Below are 20,958 nucleotides of genomic sequence, written 5' to 3'. Positions count from 1 at the left end.
CAAACTCCTGTTCCCGGCCTGCAAATTTAGGAAACCAATTTTGTGGAATTGTCACTTTTTAAAAAAAAAAACAGTTTGGCATGGAAATGAGACATTTCACAGTTTCCAATGAGTTATCAGTTGAAGTACATCATTACTAAAATCATTAACCAATTTGAAACACAAGAGAAGCCTGTCCTGAAAGGATGTGGCACACATTCTGGAAAAAAATACCCCATCTTTTTTGAATGCAGGTTACTTAATGCACAATGAGATTTTTTTTTAAATATACTATTAAAAACAGCACATGGTTATGTCATCAGTACTGAGGAGGGTTTTACACCATCTCACTATTTTTCACATACTCGCACACAAGAGAGAGAAAGGGAGGGTTCGGAGGCAGGAGATAAATAGCGAAGGCTCCACGTTGGCGCGTCGTCAGTCGAGCGCAGCGTAGCCATGGAGTCCAAAGGTGTGTGCGTCCTCGTGCTCATGCTGATGCTGGTCCACTGCTCACTTCAGCAGGCTCCACCGAAGAAGAAGCCTGTACGAAAAGGTAGACTGCACCAAAAAAAAAACAAAGTATTCAGCAATACTATTGCAATCCTGTTATTTTTTTATATATATATTGAATGTGATGTTTTAGTGTAATCAAAGGGACATCAGTAGTAGTTTGTATAGTGAATATGAAAATGTGTGCAATCTTTGTGTGTGTGTGTTTGAATTAGACAATAATGCCGCCATTGAGGATTTACAAAGGCAGATTAATGACATCGTGCAGGACCTCAACCTCCTGAAGGAAGAACAGGCCTTGCAAAGAGGTAAAAGTCATCATATGGAGCAGAGACGTACAGTACTCGCAAATGACTCCACTTAAGAGGAGCCATTTTGGGTTCCAAACTGGGATTTGAAATGGACTCTACACGTCCTACTTTGAAGTGGTGTTCCCCTGTTTTATTTTTACAGTATGATTATTAAAAATGCCCCTGGTCATGCCACAAAATGACCAAGGAAAAAATAAGGAGATACTGTAAAATTGAGCAATGTATTGTTTTCCAGCCAGTCAGCAAGAAAAAAAAACAATAACAGGAATTATTAAATTCAAACAGACTGACTTTTATACAACTACTTTTAAGGTAAGAGATTATGTTTGTTTCCAAATTGGGAGCTAAAATGGTTCCTGACTGCATTACCATAAAGCAGCAGAACAGCATGATTTATGATCTTCAGAATTTAAAAAAATTAATTTAGGAAAGTATTACTCCACTAGTGAGTTTTTGTCAAACCAGGTCTCAAATTTGATTCCAAATCTGCAGTGCTGAAGGACCCTTGCATGTTCTATCATCAGTCAGACCAGCTGCTATTTCTATCAATTAATCAATTAGTCAATCAATCAATCAAAAGTTGTTTTTTTTTTTTCACAAATAATGACTCGTACCACGCAGCACGGTGGGTGAACTGGTAAGCTTTCGTCTCACAGCTCTGTCTCCGCCCCACCTGTGTGGAGGTTGCATGTTATCCCTGTGCCTGCGTGGGTTTTCTCTGGGCACTCCCGTTTCCTCCCACATCCCAAAAACAGCAACATTAATTGGACACTCTAAATTACCCCGAGGTGCGGTTGTGAGTGTGACTGTTGTCTGTCTCTATGTGCCCTGCAATTGGGTGGATACCAGTTCAGGGTGTACCCCGTCTCCTGCCTGTTGATAGCTGGGATAGGCTCCAGCACTCCCCGCGACCGTCGTGAGGATAAGCGGCAAAGAAAATAGATGGATGGACTCATACCAAACTTCTTAATGTTGAATCCTTTATTGGCTCCAAATAAGGAATTTCAATTGGACTTTGCTCGCTCACTGATGATGCAGTGGAAAAATGACAGCTTTATATTGAAAAATAATGAGGCTACAGGAGTAATTCCAAGGAGAACTTTTTTTAAAATCATGAATGAAAAAATATTTATATTGCAAAATATCTATCACAGAGATACTCTAATTTAATTGTTATACTTAAATTTAACTTAGTGTTACTCAGCATCCCAGTGGTATGAAAGAATCACGGCTTAAGTTGAGTTCTGTTGTCTTTAACTTTTTAAGGTAATACTGTATATATCCATGTCATCATCAAGAACAGTTTTTTCTAAGTGCTATTTATGTATAATTCTTCTGAAATGTCTCCATCTATGTAGTGTGTTTGAAGGGCACAAAGATCAACGGCAAGTGCGTGTTGGCCAACCCGGCGAAGAAGTCGTACCACACAGCCAGCGAGGACTGCAACGCACTGGGCGGCGTCCTTGCTGCACCAACATCCGCCGATGAGAACGACCTGCTGAGAGACTACCTCCGCCTCAGCGTGGGCAGGGATGAGCAAGTCTGGCTGGGCATCAACGACATGGTGACCGAGGGCACTTGGGCGGACCAGAGCGGTGCCAGCATCCAGTTCAAGAACTGGGACACGTCTGGCAGCCGCGGCCGTCAGCCAGACGGCGGCCAATCCCAGAACTGCGCCGTGCTCTCGGGGGCCGCCCAAGGGAAATGGTTTGATGAGAAATGCCGAGACGAGAAGGCCTCTGTCTGCCAGTTCAATGTCGTGTGATCCCCGTGCGCAGTCGCATCCTAAATAGTTGCTTGGTGTGTACTTCTGCTGCAATGCCACTTTACCTTCTTTTCAAAGAGGCTTTTTTTTTTTTTTTTGGTTATGAATTTCATTCTGAATTTGATAATTGCAGTCAGTTGCATGGCTGTAATTTCCATTCTTTCTGTTCCAAACAAAAGTAAAACTAGAAATATTGCAAGTCTTTTACATTCCTTTTACAAATGTAACTAGAGCTGCATGTGATATAGAAAACACCACTACTAGCCATAACATTGTAATCTGAAAAAAATCTAATGAGACCAAATTGTTCAAAAAAAAAACAAGCAACTTTTTTTCCCCACTTAAGGTCTTCAGTTGTTTAAGAGTACCAAGTGTCCAGAGATCTTTCGATATGAATTGGGTCACAAGATCAATTATTTCATAACGTGCCTGTCAAAATTGTACTATGCTGCATTCTGTATTTCACTGACAAGGCTCACATTGAGCCTGAAGAATATATATTTTTTTAAACCTATCTTTGTTTTGGAAACAGCAGTTTAGCGAATGTCTAGCCTGATGTAACCTGAAACCTTAATAAACTGTAAAAGCAAACTTTCCCAACCTATTTTCGAATCAACGACAATTTTGGACTTGTTTCAAAAGAAGTTATTTTTTAATTCTATTACCTTCCATCCATTTTCTATACTGCTTGGCCTCATCAAGAAAGCGGACGAGCTGGAGCTAATTCTAGCAGAGTTGGCAGTACCCGCACACGTCTTTGGCATGTAGAGGAAACCCATGTACCCTGTGAAAACTTACAGGAAGGCCAGAGCTGGGATTCAAACCGCAAAGTTCACATTTGAGGCGGATGTGAAGCGCAAATCAACTGTGCCTGCCTAAAAGTCGTTTCAATTTTTCATAATTATAGCACTTGGTGGGAATAAACTATGTAAGCTTGGACTACTATGACTGCCGGTCTGAAGCTTAGTATTCTTTCCTTTTTTCCTTCCATGTTAAAGACCAGATTCCTGCGGTGGACATAATATTCATCCTCCAGAATTCAAAACCTCAGTGTTGCTTTGGTCAAGTGAAGGCAGTCCAGTTTTTCCCAAAGTTTATTATTTTAAAAACCCTGAAATTACAAGTAAATAAAAACAGACTTTAAAAAAAAAACAAAAAAAACTTAAATCCCTGCTCTAAAATCCAAACCACATGAGCAGAGATGCAAAAATACAAACAGTCAAAAAAAACAAACCAATAAGTCCAGAGCTCCTCTTCTGGAAGCTTTTGAAAATTGCGATAAAGCTCAAGTTTAAAAATTGCTTCAACTCAAGATTCCCTGAGTGAGACTGAGGCACAGAAATTCCCATTTCTGACAAGTAACAGGAATCATCATCATCATCATGACACAGCTCTCGTCCTACAACTCTGATGTCGGTAGTTCCGGTTCCATGTCAGCACCCGAGAGTCGGATGGTGTTCATCTCCCCGGTGTTTTTGAAGGTATAGAGTTCATTGTCCACCATTCGGCGGTCCTGGAATCCCAGGCTGTCCTGCCGGTCGATGGGCGTGCGCGGCCGAGGCGGGAGGAACGACTGGGACGGGTCCAGGAATGTGTTGAAGTGGTCCACCTCGGGTTCCGGCTCCGGTTCATTGATGACGGGGAGCTCGGAGGGCCCTGTAAACGTGTGATAGGAGTCCAACTGCATTCCCTTGAAATGGTCCTGCATGCTGTCCGCGTAGCTGGACTCCCCCAGGAGGTGACCGTACACCATGGTTTCGTCGATGGACGCGTACACGTGGGACTCGTTGTCGGACCGGGCTTTGCTGAATTGTCTTTCGCCGGGACGGAAAATATTGCCTCTGCCGATGTAGATGGAGGCCTCCTTGTCCAAGCGCTCTTTTTTCCTTTTTCTGTTTGAAAAATGAGCAGAAATTTTGATATTTTGTCACTTTTAAGTAGCACAGAAACATGGTGCTTGAATATGTGCATCCAAAAAAATGGAATTAGAAAAGCAATATATGCATAGAAACTAAGCCCTGATGAAACAGTATTGTTTGTTCAAAAAAACTAATGCCTACGGTTTCAGCTTTTGTCAGTTTATGTCATCTCGTCAAATCTATTTATTTTAGTGATTTGTGAACTTTTGATGATCTGTCATCAAATACATTTTTAAAAATTCCTAATATTATTTGGGGGTGTTCCTGCAAATGAACTCACCTTACAAAGAAACAGACGACAGCCAAAATGATGAGGAGGAGAAGAAGTGCTCCCACTATTCCAAGAAGAATGGCTAACAGATCTGTCAAGGCAAAAGAAAACGCATTCATTAGTCTTGTGAATTGATTTTTCCAGTCACATTGGGCCCAAATTGAACATTTGCTTACTGGTCTTTGGCTCTAAAACTATTTTGGTGACTGCTCCAAAGCTTCCATCCTCCGGTATACAGTTGGACATGTTGAGATAGAAGCTCTGAGGCACCAGGAGCTTGTCGTCAGTCTTCTCGTCCTCGCGGCGGCTCAGGAGCTCCTTCTCGGAGCCCAGCATCTTGACCTTGATGGCCGTGTGCCTGTCTTTGCATTTGGGCTGGGTGACGTTGACGACCTGGACCCGTGCCTGGTACTGGCTCGGCAAAGAGACGATCCAGGACACGGTAGACGAAGGCCTCATTCCTTTGGGCCAGTTGGGGGTGGCCAGCAGGGTTGGAGAAGATTTATGGGGGCTGACTTTATAAATGATGGTTTCTGGGAAAAACGGCACAAGCAAAAGAACTCAGCACGCCCATTTGTGTGCAAGCTCAACAGCGCCCTCGTGTGGAAGAACTTTGAATGTGCTCTATTTAACCTTAATTATTGCCACCCAATGGACTACAATACAAAAAAAAAAAAAAAAAAATGAAATTACTTGTCCAGCTCAACACTGGGGATTTAGGAACAATATCCGATCTACAGAATTAGTTGCATTAAAAGAGGAAGGTGGAAATCACTTCAGACATTTTATATGGGACAATGAGTCTTAATTGATCTTTTTAAATCACACACAATACTAAAGTGAGATATAAGCATTGCACATCACAGTAATTTTACAGCAATGGTATTTAGAGCACAGGTGTGAAAGGTAAGGCATGCGGGCCACAACTAGCCCACGACGTCATTTTATGTGGCCCATGAAATTTTGCGTAATAAAATCATAAACAAACGCAGGGGCAAGGAGGTAATACGATAGGTGATAATTAGGGTTCCTGAACATGAATTACTTGGTGGTAAGGGACACGTGATGACGTTCCACTTTACACGCCAATACAGTAGTCTGTTAAATAGGTCAGCTACTTCATCAGAAAACAAGCCTAAAACTACTACTGTGTCTATTTTGAGGCGAGCTTTTCTTCTGCAAGCATCATTTATAAATCCAGAACGATGGAATAGGTGGCAATGTGCACAGGATTGGATGGACACACGGATGGACACACGGACACCCACGGACACACACGGACACACACGCATAAAAAGGGAGCTCAGTTTTAGGTTATTCTCATTGACACCAATGTTTGGTCTTGTTGTAACTCGGGATTTCTCGCCTTACCCTGTCTGCCATGCCTACAGTCAATTATGAGAACATAGGGGTTGGGACCACAGTCATTTGTATTATTACTGCAAGAGCTAATTTGTCCATTATGTTTATGTGAGGGTAGAAGATTACCTGGGATCTCCTCACTGAACGTTACATTGAGAAAAGGTCCTTTCGTCTTGGTGAAGTCTCGGGTCATCGCTGTGATGGAGATGTTGGCGTGCACATGAACTTTCTGGATAATCCCGTTGGCGCAGAAATCTCCCAGAAAGAAGCCTTCACTCTCCTCCACATGCAGGGAGACGGTGGCGTTGCACTCCTGGCCTGGCACTGATTGTTGAAGACCCCCTGATGGTGACACCAGATCTATGGTGCTGTCCTGAGGGATGTTGACGTGCCAGGTAAAGGTGTGGAGGGGCATCCGGAGACAGGAATCCAATGTGGGTACGGTGAGGAGGGTCTCAGAGCAGGAAGCTACATTCTGGCAACCTGGCATTGGTAAATATTCTCAGTTAGGTTATTGAGAAACACTGACCAAGAAAAAAATAAATATAAACTTACCAATAACTTTACTAGCTGTCAATCGTACGTCTTCGTTGGGGCAGTCGAGGAAGGAGAGGTCGGCCATACCGCCTCCCGCAACGTTTATCTTTTTTAAAACTTCTGAGTTCATGCTCATCTCACAATAGGGATCAGAACCCACTTTCTCAATCTGCAGGGATACCTTGGGCTGTTTGGTAAGGTCCACAGTGCACAGAACTGAAAGGAAAAAATGGAGGAGACCGTTAAATACAGAAATATAATTCAAGATTATGCAAAAAAAAAAAAAAAAACACAACTAGTATTGTACCTGGGTGACCACTTCTCATAACAGACACGCTGTATTTCAAAGTGAGTCCTTGCAACGTCCTGTTGGTTTCACAATTCTTCAGCACCATTTCAAAGTTGCCCTGCTGATGCTCCGGTTGCTTATTGGTCAGTGCCACTTTGGTCACCTTCTTGTCCTGTTTCTTGTACTCCACTACCACGTCTTTGCTGAGGCACTCCGGAGCCGTGTGACCGTGGAAATGTACGGTGTAGTTGTGCATGCCGGGCACAGCGAAGTCCCACTGCATCTGCTGGTCGTCGGGGAAATCGTTGGGATAGTTGGCAGACATGAAGGTCGTGTCAGAGACGCCTCGCGGTAGGTTGACTTTCACAATTGCCAACACTGAAAAAGAGACAGGGAAATATTCTGGCTCAAGACTGGACGATCAGATGTCCATCACATCAAACAATCATCATCATTGTAATAGATGGAGCCTGTTAAAATACAGTGGAAGCTCAAAAGCTCAATTTCTCTTAGGTTGTACATTTCACAAATGGACCCAAATATTCCAAGTCTGCCTCACACAAAAATTGGCTCTACAACCATCTGCTATCATACAAGACCGCAGTTTTGTCTTTTTCAATTTTTGTGGCGGTTTTATATGAACCCATTTAAATGAAATATTACCTCATATACTGTAACTGGATATAGTATACAGAACACAGGGATGTGTAACCAGTTTTAAAGGCAGAACCCCATAAAATGTTTTTAAACTATTATGTTTCTCTTCAAAGGGGGATTGCTATTTCAAATTAAATAAAACTCGAACAAATATTAGCTATTTTGGTTTGCTTCATTGGGCCACATAAACCAATCTGGGGGCCAGATTTGGTCCGCGGGCCACCAGTTTGAAATGTGGTATATGTACTGTAAATCTATCCTCTTACTGTTGGTCTCAGGCCCAACACTGAGTTTGAAGTCAACCGGATCCATCTTTCTGTCCCGGGGAACCTGGAGAGAGACGCGGCCCTTGTAGCGCACCTGGATGCTCGTCACGGAACCTCCCTTGCAGAAGGTTCCAATGTTGGCAGGGCCCGTTCGTAGATAAGTCACAAGAACGTATGTGTGCTCATCTGGACAAGTCTCTTCACTGGCAATCTGCTGCATTCCTGCCTCAGGAAAGTCCAGCTGGAAGGCCCGAGTGGAGTGGACTTTCAGATCCCAGGTGAAGGTCCGGTTGAAGTCAGGAAACAGTGAGGACTCCGGCTGGACAATATTGCCAGAGCAGGAAGTGGCGGTGCAGTCTAATGTTATATGAAAGCACAAATGGTGATGAGTTGCGACAGACGTTTGTGACAACGGAGATATTTTTTTGTAGTTATTGTGCTACTTAACTGCTCACCGCAGCAATTATATTTTCTGTTACAGGGTGTTCAGAAGTCATCTTGCACTTACAACATTATTAACTGACAAATGGATGAAAATATGCATGAACAGATGGATTTAAAAGTCTTCCATGAGGAAGAATTTTTTTCCCCAAACAAGAGCAGTCCCAAAACAACTTGGGGATGGATAAGTTTAGATAATTTAGAGGGGTCAGAGGATTGAGCAAGCACATTGTTTGTCGGCACACTGATAGAACCGCCACCGGGTTAATAAGCAAAAATACATAATGTTTACATTTGCATACCAATTTCTCTGTTGATCTCCACAGTGAAGACCTCCTCGGGGTGAGGACAGGTGAACTCCACAGAGGTGTTACGAGATTCTCTCAGGATTATACTTTTGGGATCACATGTCTGCTTTGGAACTTTGTCCACACACACGCTGCAGTCGGGGTCCATGGTGTCTCTGGTGATGATAATGATGGTTTCCGGGTCAGGGGTCACAGACAGCATTCTGCCAACTGATGAGAGAGGAAGCATAAAACATAAGACAAGGATTTCTAAAACAAACAAAAGAGGATATGTAAATAACCATGTAAAAAAAAAATATATATATATATAATAAGTGTATAGGACATTTGCCTCTGTGTGCAGCTTTTGCTGTGAAAATTATCTGGTCCAGTTCTTCTCCTTGGGGCACCTCTATGGTCACGGCAGTCCTCCCGAGCAAATCCAGAAGGGACACCGGTCCACCTCTGCAGTAGGTGTTGGTCTTAATCTGGCCATTGCTGCTTGCTGTGCTCACAAAGTACTGTGGACCCTCTTGACATTGATCTGGTGCTGATATCTGCTTGAGTGTGTCACTACGCAGGTCCAAGGACAAGATGGTTCTCTCTGGGACACTTATATCCCAGATTAGGGTTCTTTTAAAGTCCTTCCAGAGGTTTGGATCAAGTTCTCCTTCAGTAGGTGTGCATGAGCTCTTGGTACATTCTAGGAGAGAAGTACAATATAATGTGAAGTTCCCTTTACTTCCTCTATAGCATACAGCAATCGTTTTAAATATTTTCCCTTATTGGTGTAGTTTTTTTTTCAACTCAACAAATATGACTGAAAGAGCCAAAGAGCTCACCTATTGTCTTCTTCACTGCCACACTGAACGCCTCTTGAGGTTTGAGGCAGCTGAATTCCAGTGAGAGAGTTTCCACGTTGGTCAGGGTCTTTCCGGTCTGGCTGCAAGTGCGGGCCGAGTCGACACCGGAACACAGCTCGCACTGCGGTTCCTGCGAGAACCTGCTGATCGTCACAGTCGTGCTGGAGTCGATGGTCACAACTACAGTTCGACCTTCTAAACAAGAGAGTGGTACCAGAGATTTTTTTTTAAAAAACAATCTTGGGCACAAACCAGTTGCATTCACATTTCAGGCTACCAAATTAAATCAAGCCTACTCAAATCTACTAGTAAAAGCTGTGGGTGTACATTTTATATGCGCACACGCACACACACACACACACACGCGCACACACACACACACACACACCACACACACACACACACACACACACTCTCTACCGCTTATCCAAGGTAGGGATTGTGGGGACAGTAGCTCTAGCAGGGACGCCCAGAGTTCCCTCTTCCCAGCCATTTCATCCAGGTCTACTGAGGTGATACTGAAGCGTTCCCAGGCCAGCCGAGAGACAGTCTCTCCAGCGTATCCTGGGTCTTTTTCCGGTGGGACGTGCCTGGAACACCTCACCATGGAGGCATCCGAATCAGATGACTTTGCCACCTCATCTGGCTCATCTCAATGCAGAGGAGCAGCAGCTCTACTCTGAGCCCCTCCCGGATAACCAAGCTTCTCACCCTATCTCTAAGGGAGTGCCTGGACACGCTGCGAAGGAAACTCATTTTGGCCCCTTTTTTCCAGGATCTTGTTCTTTTTCAGTCATGTCCCACAGCTAGCTAGCATAGGTGAGGGTAGAAACGTAAATCGATTGGTTAAAATAGAGCTACGCCTTACAACTTAGCTCCTTCTTTAGGACGATAGATGAAAACAAAGTCCGCATTACTGCAGATGCTGCACAAACTGGCTGTCAATCTCGCATTCCATTGTTCACTCACTCATGAACAAGACCCCAAGTTACATCAACTCCTCTACTTGGAGGAGGATCTTATCCCTGACGTGGAGATGGTATGCCACCCTTTTCCGACTGAGGAGCATAGTCTCAGATTTGGAGGTGTTGGTTCTCATCCCAGCCACTTCACATTCGGCTGCAGTGAGAGTTGGAGATCATGGCTTGATGAAGCAAACACAACCACATCATCTGCAACAAGGAGAGATGCAATACTGAGGCCACTGAACCACACCTCAGCTGTGCCTAGAAATTCTGTCCAATCAAGCTATGAACCGAATCGGTGACAATGGGAGCCTTGGCCTTGGAAACAAGACCGACTTACTGCTGGCAATGTGAACCAAACCCTGATGCCGGTAGTACAGGGACCGGAGAGCCCATACCAGGGGGTTCCGTACCCCATCTTCCGGAAGAGCCCACCAGAGGATATTGAACTGTGACCTCGGGTATCCTGGTCCCAAGTGCACCCTTAAGATTGAACAATCGGTGATGAGCACAGAAGCAAAGGAAATTTATTTGAATAGTGCATTTCATACACAAGGTCACTAAGCGGGGCTGTGACCCACGTCCGGGCAATGGAAACCTCGACTGATTTAAGTATTTCATCATGGGAGTCTCACAGCCGTGCTTTGGTCCCTCATCTAGGACCTGCTTGTCATGTGTGATTCCAGCAGGAGCCTGAAGCCCCTGACATCGTAGCACCTAGGATCAATGGGATACACAAGCCCCTCCACCAAGATAAGGTGACAACTTCCAGGAGGGAGTGAGTGTGTGCGTGTGTGAGTGTGTGTACCTTAAGCGAGTGTAACAGTAACTTTGTTAAAACCGCTCATAATTGAATGTCACATTGTGATTACCACCGATTCATTACAACAAAAGTAGTTGTGCAGTGAATCAAGTTTTAATTCTGTACAAATTGTGTAACCAACATATTAACTTACTTAGTGGTCCAGCAGAGGCCTGAAACACCACAGACTCCACCTGAGTCTTCGGTTGAACTTGCATAGACACGACAGCTTGATCGAGCAGGTCTAAATGGGTCACAGAACCCGCTTTGCAGTAGTGAGTCTCTGCTTTGCCGTTCCCTTCAAACATGGCTACTGAATACTGATATCCATTATTGCAACGTTGTGACGTTTCCCGCAGTCCCTCTCCGAGGACATCCAAACCCACAACTGTCTTTTCAGGCGCCTTGATCGTCCAGATGAATGTTCTGGGGAACTCGTTAAGGAGGGAGGGCTGAGTTTTGACTGTTGAAGGGATGCAAGTGTCCTTTGTGCATTCTGCATAACAGACAGAAGAGAACATGCACACATTGTTTTATTATTTAACTGGAAGGGGAAAAAAATACTGCGGACCCTTCTCTTTTGTGACTTAGCAGTTGCAGTTTTCTTTTTCTGGACATTGTGATAGTAATGGAATTTCTCAAAAATAATGCACAATTGGTTCCAAAAATATTTTCAAAAAGTCAATACAGCACATTATATTTAGGTATGGATGAAAAATAAAAAAAAAATGTAATCACATTGTATAGTCACATCCAGGTACATAGAGTGGTTAAAAAAAAAAAAAAAAGGTATGCATTTAAATTTCGATATGATATTCTATGTCTTCTGTTACACATTTATTTATATTACGGTAATGTGCACCACTAACCTGAACTCTGAACTCCTCGGGGGCGCAGGGTGGTGGAAATTTCGCATTTAACAATCGTTATCGTAGCATATTTGTTGCTAACGACTGCGCCTGAGTTTGTTTTAACTTTAATGAAGACAAAAAATGTCAACTACAAGGGCTAGTTATGCTGCCGCTTTTAAAAGAAAAGTGTCATCATTCCGGCCGCTGACACAGCCAAACCGGAAGTAAAACAACGTGAGCTGAAACTACATAGTACGATTGTATCATCATTAAAAAAAAAAAAAAAAAAAAAGTATAGCGCACACAATTGAAATGCGCTCTTCTTTTCTAAATGTGCCCATTACGCTAAATTCTACGAAGTTTGAGCTGTGATTTTGATCTTGACCTGATGCCATGAAGAGCTGCTACAGATTGCAGCCGAACAGGGCTACAGCTGAACTGTTAGCATGGTGGACCCTTTCCCTCAAAGCGCTGACAATAACGAGGAATAAAGGGAACCAAGACTCTTAGGATTCAAAAAATGTTTCCTCACAAACCCAATGGATGACATAGAGGATGACATGCTGTGGAGCAAGATGGGATCACTCTTCATGATGCAATGCAGGAGGCACCTGAACTGGATCAAGTCATCAATGATGAGTTCCACAGCACCAAAGGTAGCTCCTATGGATCTTTTTCTCATTGGAGATGAGTCGATGCCTCTTTTGAAGTCTTGGCCAAGGATGTGTAATATAGTGGATAAACTGCACTATGCACAAACATTTTATGCACAAATATTTAATGCAAAAAATGTGCAAGTTACACTGTTAAATTATTTATTTAAAAAAGTAATATGTGTTATCAGCAGTATGAATAAAATTTTATGCCATCGTTGAGCATTTATTTGAGTTGGTTGAGGTATTCTGTTCCGACAATTGCAGGGACCAGGACAAGCCTGTCCTGTGTCTTGTCCCAAGATATGTCTTACCGCTGCATCAGTACATGCACAAAAATAAATATTAATGATTGTTGTACAGACATGTTTTTGGAAAAACAATACAATTACAAACCTAACAAAATATAAATACAAATAATTCCCAATATTTTGAGCATACGGGTAGCAGCAAATTGGTGGTGCGCATTGTACATTGGTAGTAGGGTTTTCCTGTTTTTTTGTTTTTTTTTTTTTAGGTCAATTTTGGGGGTGCGCATTATACTCGAGAAATTATGGTACTACACACGTTCTTGGCAACAAGATGTTGATCTAGTTGCTCTTGATAGCTCTGATGGCTTTCACCACAGAACATTTGGTCGAGTACTTCACGCAGAAAATTGAGTTTGAAGTTATAGAAACGTTGGATTTGAAACTTGGGATAACACTTGAAAAGGTCAGAGCAAGCACCAACTGTCACAGTGCTCAGACATGACTCGGATGCAAGGAAACAGTGGAAAAGATTTTTGTCCTAAGTGATGGGCCCACTTTTCATTTTGCCTAAGCTAGGCTGCACTGTCCAGTTTTTACCTGCTTTTAAAGTGTGATCTCTAAAAATGCAAAATCAGTAATCAGAATTGGTCTCAGGTTTACTTGATCCCATTGGTCACTAAGTTCAGATATTTGTAAATATTGTACTTCTCTCAGAGCACAGAAAATGATTGGACCCAGCATCCGAGCACAGTAGTTCATTTACATGCAGTTGAGGCTTCACAATAGAAATACAGCAAGTACCGTTTGAGCTCTCGGAAGAGCCATTTGTCAGAGGAATTGGACAATAACAGTTTTGAGTTCTGACACTCGCCAATATGCATCTATGTCACATGTGCATTGACAATAAAGGTAAACAGAGGACTATGCTCAAAATGCTGTTGGATTTTTTTTTTTTTAAATTGTTTGTTCCCACCAAGCCAAACAAAATTTTGGATACCAAACTGATATTAGAAGTCGTTTGTGAACTCACCGATGACCTGGCCAATCGTGACTGTGTAAGACTTTTCTACGGGATGGGAGCAGTTGAAGAGCAACTTGACCTCCTTCTCAGGCTCCAGAGCAAGAATCGAGTGGCAAAGCGTTTGCGTGTCATTTACACCCCCGACAGTACACACGGTGCACTCAACCAAGGGCCGGGCATTTGACACCGTCACTGATGAGCCTTTGTCTGGCCGGACAGTCAGCTGCAAGCATTCTGAGGAAACGGATCGGAGGAAGTCAGCCAAATCATAAAATAACAGAAGCATGACGCATCATAAACGCATCGAGACACTGACGCTGCGTTTATTTCAGAAGGGCCACGAGCTCGATATCGAATGATATCGAAGACTAGAGTTGTGTCAGATGTTCTGCATTTACAATGTATTATTTGTGGCTTACAAAACAAGGTCATGGCTGAATTTTGATAGCGCTACAACTATCATTTTATCTTATTGTCCAAAAGCTATTAAATAATTTGTTGCAGAGGTTCTGAGGTGACAAAACAAATCCAAATCGCTCATATGTTCAAATGCAAACTGAAAAGTTCAAAGTCAAAATGTGCCTCTGACCAAGTCAATCAAGTACCATACTTCAAACCGTACTGTATCATGAACACACAGGAAATACAGACCTTCATGATCAATAGTTCTCTTGGTCAGGTCCAAGAATTGCCATTGGCCCTCCTTTTCATGGGCCCTCATCAGAGCAATCATAAATAGCCATTAACTCGACACATTTGTTTTGGAAGGGTCTGTTGACTCTCTAAATGATATTGTAACAGTCTCCATCAGAGGATTGTAACCTTTGTCTCAAAAATCTTCAAAGAGTGAAGCAGACCGGTCAGGTTTTCTTTGAAAAGAAGTTCGAAGACAACACATTCTGTATGCATGCATGTATGCAATGGGACAGACGGACACAGTAGTAGATTATTGCTTTGCCTCTTATGTTGCTGCAATAACTTAATGGCAGCGTAGCTCAAAATACTTTTGCACTTACAAATGTGCACTATTTTCTAGGATTATATGGCTGCCAGTCCTAAAGGGGAAACATTTCTTTACATGGTGTCAATGGATAACTACTCTATGATGTATTTTTTTTAAATGACTTTTGACATTGTTCACACAATTTCACGTCAACTTTTAAAACGGACTCCAGTCCAATACAATTAAAAGGTCTCAGCGTCTGCTTCACAAAAGACAAGTCACAAAAAGCTCTGTAGCAGATTGCTGGTCAATTATTCATGGAGAGATGATCAATTCGAGCCTTCCGAGGGAGAGCCATAAATGTCTCGTAAAGCTTTTAAAGGGGAAGCTGTACGTGTCAGACCAAATCCCTTTCCTCATTACATTCCCCGCGTTCGGAGTTTTATGAAACAACGTCAGTCTGTTTAAAAAAAAAAAAAAAAAAAAAAAAAAAAAAACAAATGGGGCTTCACTTGCAGCTGCACGCGTCGAACACGGCACCACCCAGTTCCGCCGTGACATATATTTGAGGAAAATACGTTTTAAAAAAAATAATGACTTCATTGAATAACGTATCCGTTGCAGCATAAAGCTCACCTGATGAGTCGAGGACAAGCAACAAGAAAAGTCCGAGCGGCGCGCAGGTGACCAGCCGCATGTTCGCTTGTCCGGGTCAATCCTCCTTACTTCCAAAAAAAAAAAAAAAAAAAAACGACCAGGGGAAGGGTTTTAGATCATTTCTTTTTACCGCCCCCCCTCTCCCCAAAAAATAAAACGTAATAAAGCCCAATGGTACTTTTTCAAAGTAGCATTTTTGGGTCCTGCACTGGGGCGCTGTGAAAGGCGACAACTTCCTGCTTACCTGAACTGCAAGGGGCGTGGCCCGCACGCCGATCTGTTCGAACCTGACAGGTAACAGCTCGCTCAGTCCTTCTCTTGTGACGTCACCTCCGATTCGCACAAATAATCAAACTATGCCCTCTGTGTAGCTCGACGACAGTTTCATTTTGAAGCACTCGAATATGCTGCAGATGGTGTTCACAGACAGGGAGCGAAGAGCACGCAGGGTGACGACGACGAGCCCTTGAAAAACTGACACGGGGGTTTTGGCTGCAGGGGCGATGCGAGCTGCTGACGGTGGTGGGGCTCGGCCCACTGAAATCCACAGGGGTGGGTGGTTGGTTAGAACGGTGGGGGGAAGCGCGATTATAATAATAATAATCACAAGACAATCAATTACACACTTTCAACAGTCTGGTTTGTTGTCAGTTTAACCTCAATAACTCAAACAGATTTATAGTGTTTTTTAATTTAAGTTATAGACAACACTTTTGTAAATGTGGTATTGTTTTTGTTTGTTTGTTTTTTTGTCCAACACTTTTTTTTTTTTTAAACGGTTAGTATATCCTGGCAGTACATGGCAAGAAGCTAATCCATCGTGATTTTAGGACTTTGGTTTATGAAGTGGCAGATGTTTCATCCACTTGTCCCAACTTCCTACCGCCAGTTTGTCCGTTGGTGTGGATGTTTTTGTCTTATATCACGTTGAAGTGAATTAACTGCAAAAACGTGGAAATTCGGGACTGTAATGGTGGCTCGAATATGCATTTAGTAGATTTATTTCTGGATCTGTAAACACTAGCCAAAATTAGACAACACAATTTTGCCAACATTCATTTTGCACTGCTGTTGTGCTCTTGAGCAAGACACTGCATGCCTCCTGTCCATCATCAGTGTTTGGGAAATCTGTGTTTTTCTGCTCTATGAACATCATTTTACCTGTCCACAGTGAAACGATGGAAACGTGACTAACACGCTTGGTACTCGCTAGTAAGCCTGAAAAATTAATTTCACTCTGAGCGTTGCAGAGGTTCCCTCCTGCCTCCACACGCCGCATGACGGAGAAATTCCTGAACACAAACTTACCTGGGGGCGACACACATATAAACTATAAATATATAAACGATATATATATATATATATATATATATATATATATATATAAATAAATACAGCCCTTCCCTGGTTTTGTTGTCTTTTATAGGTTCAACAATTACTGTCTTGATCGTTCACTCTGCAACATTCCCACCAACACACGTCCATGCGAACGCAAAGGCCATTGAGAGTTTTTCGTTGAACCAGTCTAACAGAATGTAGAGTGGGCGTCGCAGCAGCTACAAGTGTTGCGCTCGCAAACAAGGGAGCTCAGTGAAGAATCAGCAGCTGTCACGAATCCCTCCCCTCCAGAGCTAGTGTGAAAGTGGGACAAGCGGCACACGTGCTCGTGTGAGGGCCTCCGGTCTGCAGGCTTTCATACCAGGGAATAGAGTTTCATGGCAAATGTTACCTTCCCAAACACTCGCATTGTAGATGACCACTCTTTTGGATGCAGAGTCAGATTGATCAGAGACTAAAAATCCAGAGTTGAAGAACGTGGATACATACAGACCATAGTGTGAAACTGTGGGTTACTCCACATGGGTGGGGCTAATTTTCAAGTTTGTTCATTCCACTTGAGGGTACTCACGGCAAATCTTACAGCAGGAGTGAGGTGCACTTTATAGTACAGGTGAGTAGGTTGTCCGGCACTCTTAGTGAAGTAGTTCACACCCCTGATTTCTGTGTAGGCAGCCTAGTTTCGGTTCCCATCCGTGGTTGTCTGAATCTATATCTGTGTTGTTGTTTTTTGGCATGAACAAAACACTGCTTCTTATCACTAAAAGAAAATCATACCTATAATAATGCATTATTATTATTAGGAGCTGGTTTTTCTTCAGGTGGATTTGGGCCTGAAACATGGTGGAGGGAATTATGAACAGCTCATAACACAACTCAGTCAGAATGAAAAAAAAACCCTTCTTCCTTACACTATGTTAAAAGGAAATCTAAAATATCAGAAAAACTCATGCATCCATTTTTCTTTGCAACTTATCCTCACAAGGGTCGTGGGGAGTGGTGCAGCCTATCCCAGCTGTCAATGGGCAGGAGGCGGGGTACACCCTGAACTGGTTCTCAGCCAATCGCAGGGCACATCGAGACAAACAGCCACGCTCACAATCACAAATAGGAGCAATTTAGAGTGTCCAATTAATGTTGCATGTTTTTGAGATGTGGGACGAAAACCGGAGTGCCCGAAGAAAACCCACAGTTGCACTCACAATCACACCTTGGGGCAATTTAGAGTGTCCAATTAATATTGCATGTTTTTGGGATGTGGGAGGAAACCGGAGTGCCCGGAGAAAACCCACACGGACATGAGGAGAGCATGCAAACTCCACACAGGAAGGGCCATGATCGAACCCGGGTCCCCAGAACTGTGAGGCCAATACTTTCCCAGCTTATCCATTGTGCCGCCTTATCAGAAAAACCCTACAAGTATATTTGAATTGTATCTGGGTTTACCAGGCAGAGGTGGTAAATGTCGCTACTGAAGAAGTAGTACAAATAACGTGCTTGTGGAAAACACACGCTGGTACAAAGTAGAAGTACATGTTCAACTTCTGTACTTCATCGAAAGGGGGAAAAAGTAATGACTGAAGTACACTTAAGTACAAAAGTAAAACTTGCATCATCGTTATTTTGAGAAGAAGAAAGAAGTTACCTATTGCAAGTTGTTAAGAGCCAGCATGTTGCCTTGAGTTTTATGCTATCAAAACAATGTATTTCCATACCTTCGCCAAGGTCTCGGGTTCAATCCCGGACCCGCTTGAGTGGAGTTTGCATGTTCTCCCCGTGCCTGCGTGGTTTTTCTCCGGGTACTCCGGTTTCCTCCCACATCCCGAAGACATGCAACATTATTTGGACACTCTATATTGCCCCTAGATGTGATTGTGAGCGTGGGTGTTTGTCTCCATGTGCCCTGCGATTGGCTGGCAACCACTTCAGGGTGTACCCCGCCTCCTGCCCATTCACAGGTGGGATAGGCACCAGCACTCCCCGCGACCCTTGTGAGGATAAGCGGCAAAGAAAATTAATGGATGGAGGTACTTGGCAGATACAATGCTTGTCACGATGATGGTGGGAAAAGTTGAGAAATGATTCAACACAATTTGGAAATAGGAGGAAATGGACGCCAGTGGTATTTCCAAATTTTATCCCGGTAAGATTGGGCTACACAACGATGAATATTTTTCCTTTATTGACCACCGAGTTCAATTAATCACTTAAAAAGTTTGGCTTGTTATTTGCGTTAAGATGTATTTGTGTAGCAGGTAATTGTGCAAAATGCAGTAAGTAACGAGGTGCATGGTTCATGAAAAGCCTGCCGGGCCATGGGTCCAATATTCCATGAAACTTGTTTCACTTGCTGTTTGTTGTGAGTTTTCTCAAAAAGAACAGAAGATGAATCTATATAATTTTATTTGCTCCTCTTGTTTATTTACGTGTTCACTTATTTTAATTAACAGCCCAAGCTGAGTTTGTAATATCATGTAACATTGGGACGCAATTAAATAAATTCACTATCATTTGAGAAATCAGTTTGATGCAGTTGTACAGCACTCTACGCATTCAATAACTATAGATTATTTTTTAAATGAATATTTAATCTCATTACATTGTACAAGCGTACCTAATCATATGTCCATTTCTGGAGAAACACGAGAAATAGAAAACAAATGACGGTCATACATTGTCATGTTATGTGGAAAAAAATGAAATGAAATGATATGAACCCTCCTCACATTCCCTTTAATTTGGTAATATATTGAATTTATTTCCCATTAGGTAAAAACATTTTCAAGGCAAGCCTGGAAGGATCTATTGTGAGGATGATTTTTTTTTTTGGTAGGTAGACACTTCCATGTACGTATAGACAAAATGCATAGATCCGCGCAGGGAACCTAAGCAACGCCTACTTAGATACTATTGTTGTGCACCCCCACTGATCTAAAAAAAAAAATCGATCGAGTGATATGTCGATTGGTTGAAGCCGTTGGCCGCCATCTTGGTACTCCCAAACGTGTGGACGACATGGTCTAAATTACAAACTTTACAGGTTGGATTATGGCGGGGGTTTCCTCAAAGTTTGGCATGTAGAATTAAAACTGGTCGTGTGAGCTTGACATTTTTTCAGTTCTGGTAACATGAAGGATTTTTAATTCGACTCGGTAACCCCCCCAAAAAAAAAGGCTAAGTGGAAAGGAAAGACATAACACCGTGACTACCAGGAAACCTTGCATATTGCCTTGGGCCCGATTTCCGTGACATTAACTTTTCCCAAAATACACTGTGAAGTTCTACCATCATAACATAGCATTTTTTGTCATAAAAACATTACATTTTAAGTCAATCAGTTAGATATATTTTTGGAAATAAGGCCTCACAATGGGAAAATACATGCTAATCGCATTGTTCATTTGTTGTCTCTGCGATGTCCCATTTCAGACAGAAAAGTTAAACTTGTTTCCTCGCATTTGAAAATCAAATTCACTTTTCAGAGTTCTGTATTACGAAATTCATCAAAAATTACACAGAAAATGTGTTTTCTTGCTTATCCACTGATGAAGTTTCGGAATATATTTACATTGCTTTTTTTGCTTAAAACCATCAGTTTAGAAAGGTGAAGCAGAAAGTGAACAGTGAACAACAACAATCGTAAACCAAACTTTCTTCAAGCGAATTAAGCTCATCAGATAATTAAAAAAACTTTACAAACAAACTTTAACAGTGTCAAAATAAATCTTTCTAACTTACCTGTGGAATGTTTTCTCACAGCCACGAAACTGGCTGCACAGGTCGGCATGGTTGTTTTGGGAGTATCAAGATGGCAGATAGCGACTTCTGCTTTGGTGGCCAATCAGCCATCCAGTATTTATTCATTTATTTTTTTTAGATCAGTGGTTGGACATGAACTGGCTGCTGTTGGTGGTTTCAGGGTTAAAGCTCTTTGCTGTGCTGCTTGCAATGAACCAATACCGCCAACCGAGGTCAGCCTTCAGTAGTTGTCGCCATTTTGAATCGATTCTTTCAGTT

The 20,958-nt window shown here is 42.5% G+C and overlaps 2 protein-coding genes across 6 annotated transcripts; one reads left to right on the top strand and one right to left on the bottom strand.

Moving 5' to 3' along the window:
• Positions 1-438: 438 nt before the first annotated feature.
• Positions 439-2,568, top strand: LOC133503540 (tetranectin-like). Its single transcript, XM_061825253.1, has 3 exons — positions 439-535; positions 708-800; positions 2,162-2,568. The coding sequence occupies exons 1-3, from the start codon at positions 439-441 to the stop codon at positions 2,566-2,568; spliced, it is 597 nt and encodes a 198-aa protein (XP_061681237.1).
• Positions 2,569-3,644: 1,076 nt separating this feature from the next.
• On the bottom strand, positions 3,645-20,941 carry cdcp1b (CUB domain containing protein 1b). Of its 5 annotated transcripts, none has more exons than XM_061820407.1 (14): positions 15,848-15,989; positions 15,583-15,671; positions 14,013-14,237; positions 11,382-11,723; positions 9,440-9,655; positions 8,950-9,300; positions 8,613-8,828; positions 7,870-8,226; positions 6,965-7,324; positions 6,676-6,873; positions 6,247-6,603; positions 4,935-5,291; positions 4,768-4,849; positions 3,645-4,460 (listed from the first exon to the last, which is right to left on the bottom strand). In XM_061820407.1, exons 2-14 carry the CDS (start codon positions 15,641-15,643, stop codon positions 3,968-3,970), a joined length of 3,615 nt encoding a protein of 1,204 aa, XP_061676391.1. In that variant the 5' UTR covers positions 15,644-15,671; positions 15,848-15,989; the 3' UTR covers positions 3,645-3,967. The 5 variants fall into 5 exon arrangements, with proteins under 5 accessions (XP_061676391.1, XP_061676475.1, XP_061676549.1 ...); XM_061820491.1 differs by having other exon boundaries at positions 15,583-15,667; positions 15,848-15,982; XM_061820565.1 differs by lacking the exons at positions 15,583-15,671; positions 15,848-15,989 and adding an exon at positions 20,680-20,940.
• Between the last annotated feature and the right edge of the window lie 17 nt (positions 20,942-20,958).

This window comes from Syngnathoides biaculeatus, chromosome 1 (genome assembly GCF_019802595.1).
Source record: "Syngnathoides biaculeatus isolate LvHL_M chromosome 1, ASM1980259v1, whole genome shotgun sequence".
Classification (NCBI taxonomy): Eukaryota; Metazoa; Chordata; class Actinopteri; order Syngnathiformes; family Syngnathidae; genus Syngnathoides; species Syngnathoides biaculeatus.
Note: the sequence above shows the minus strand (reverse complement) of the source record. Positions and strands in the feature narration are given on the sequence as shown.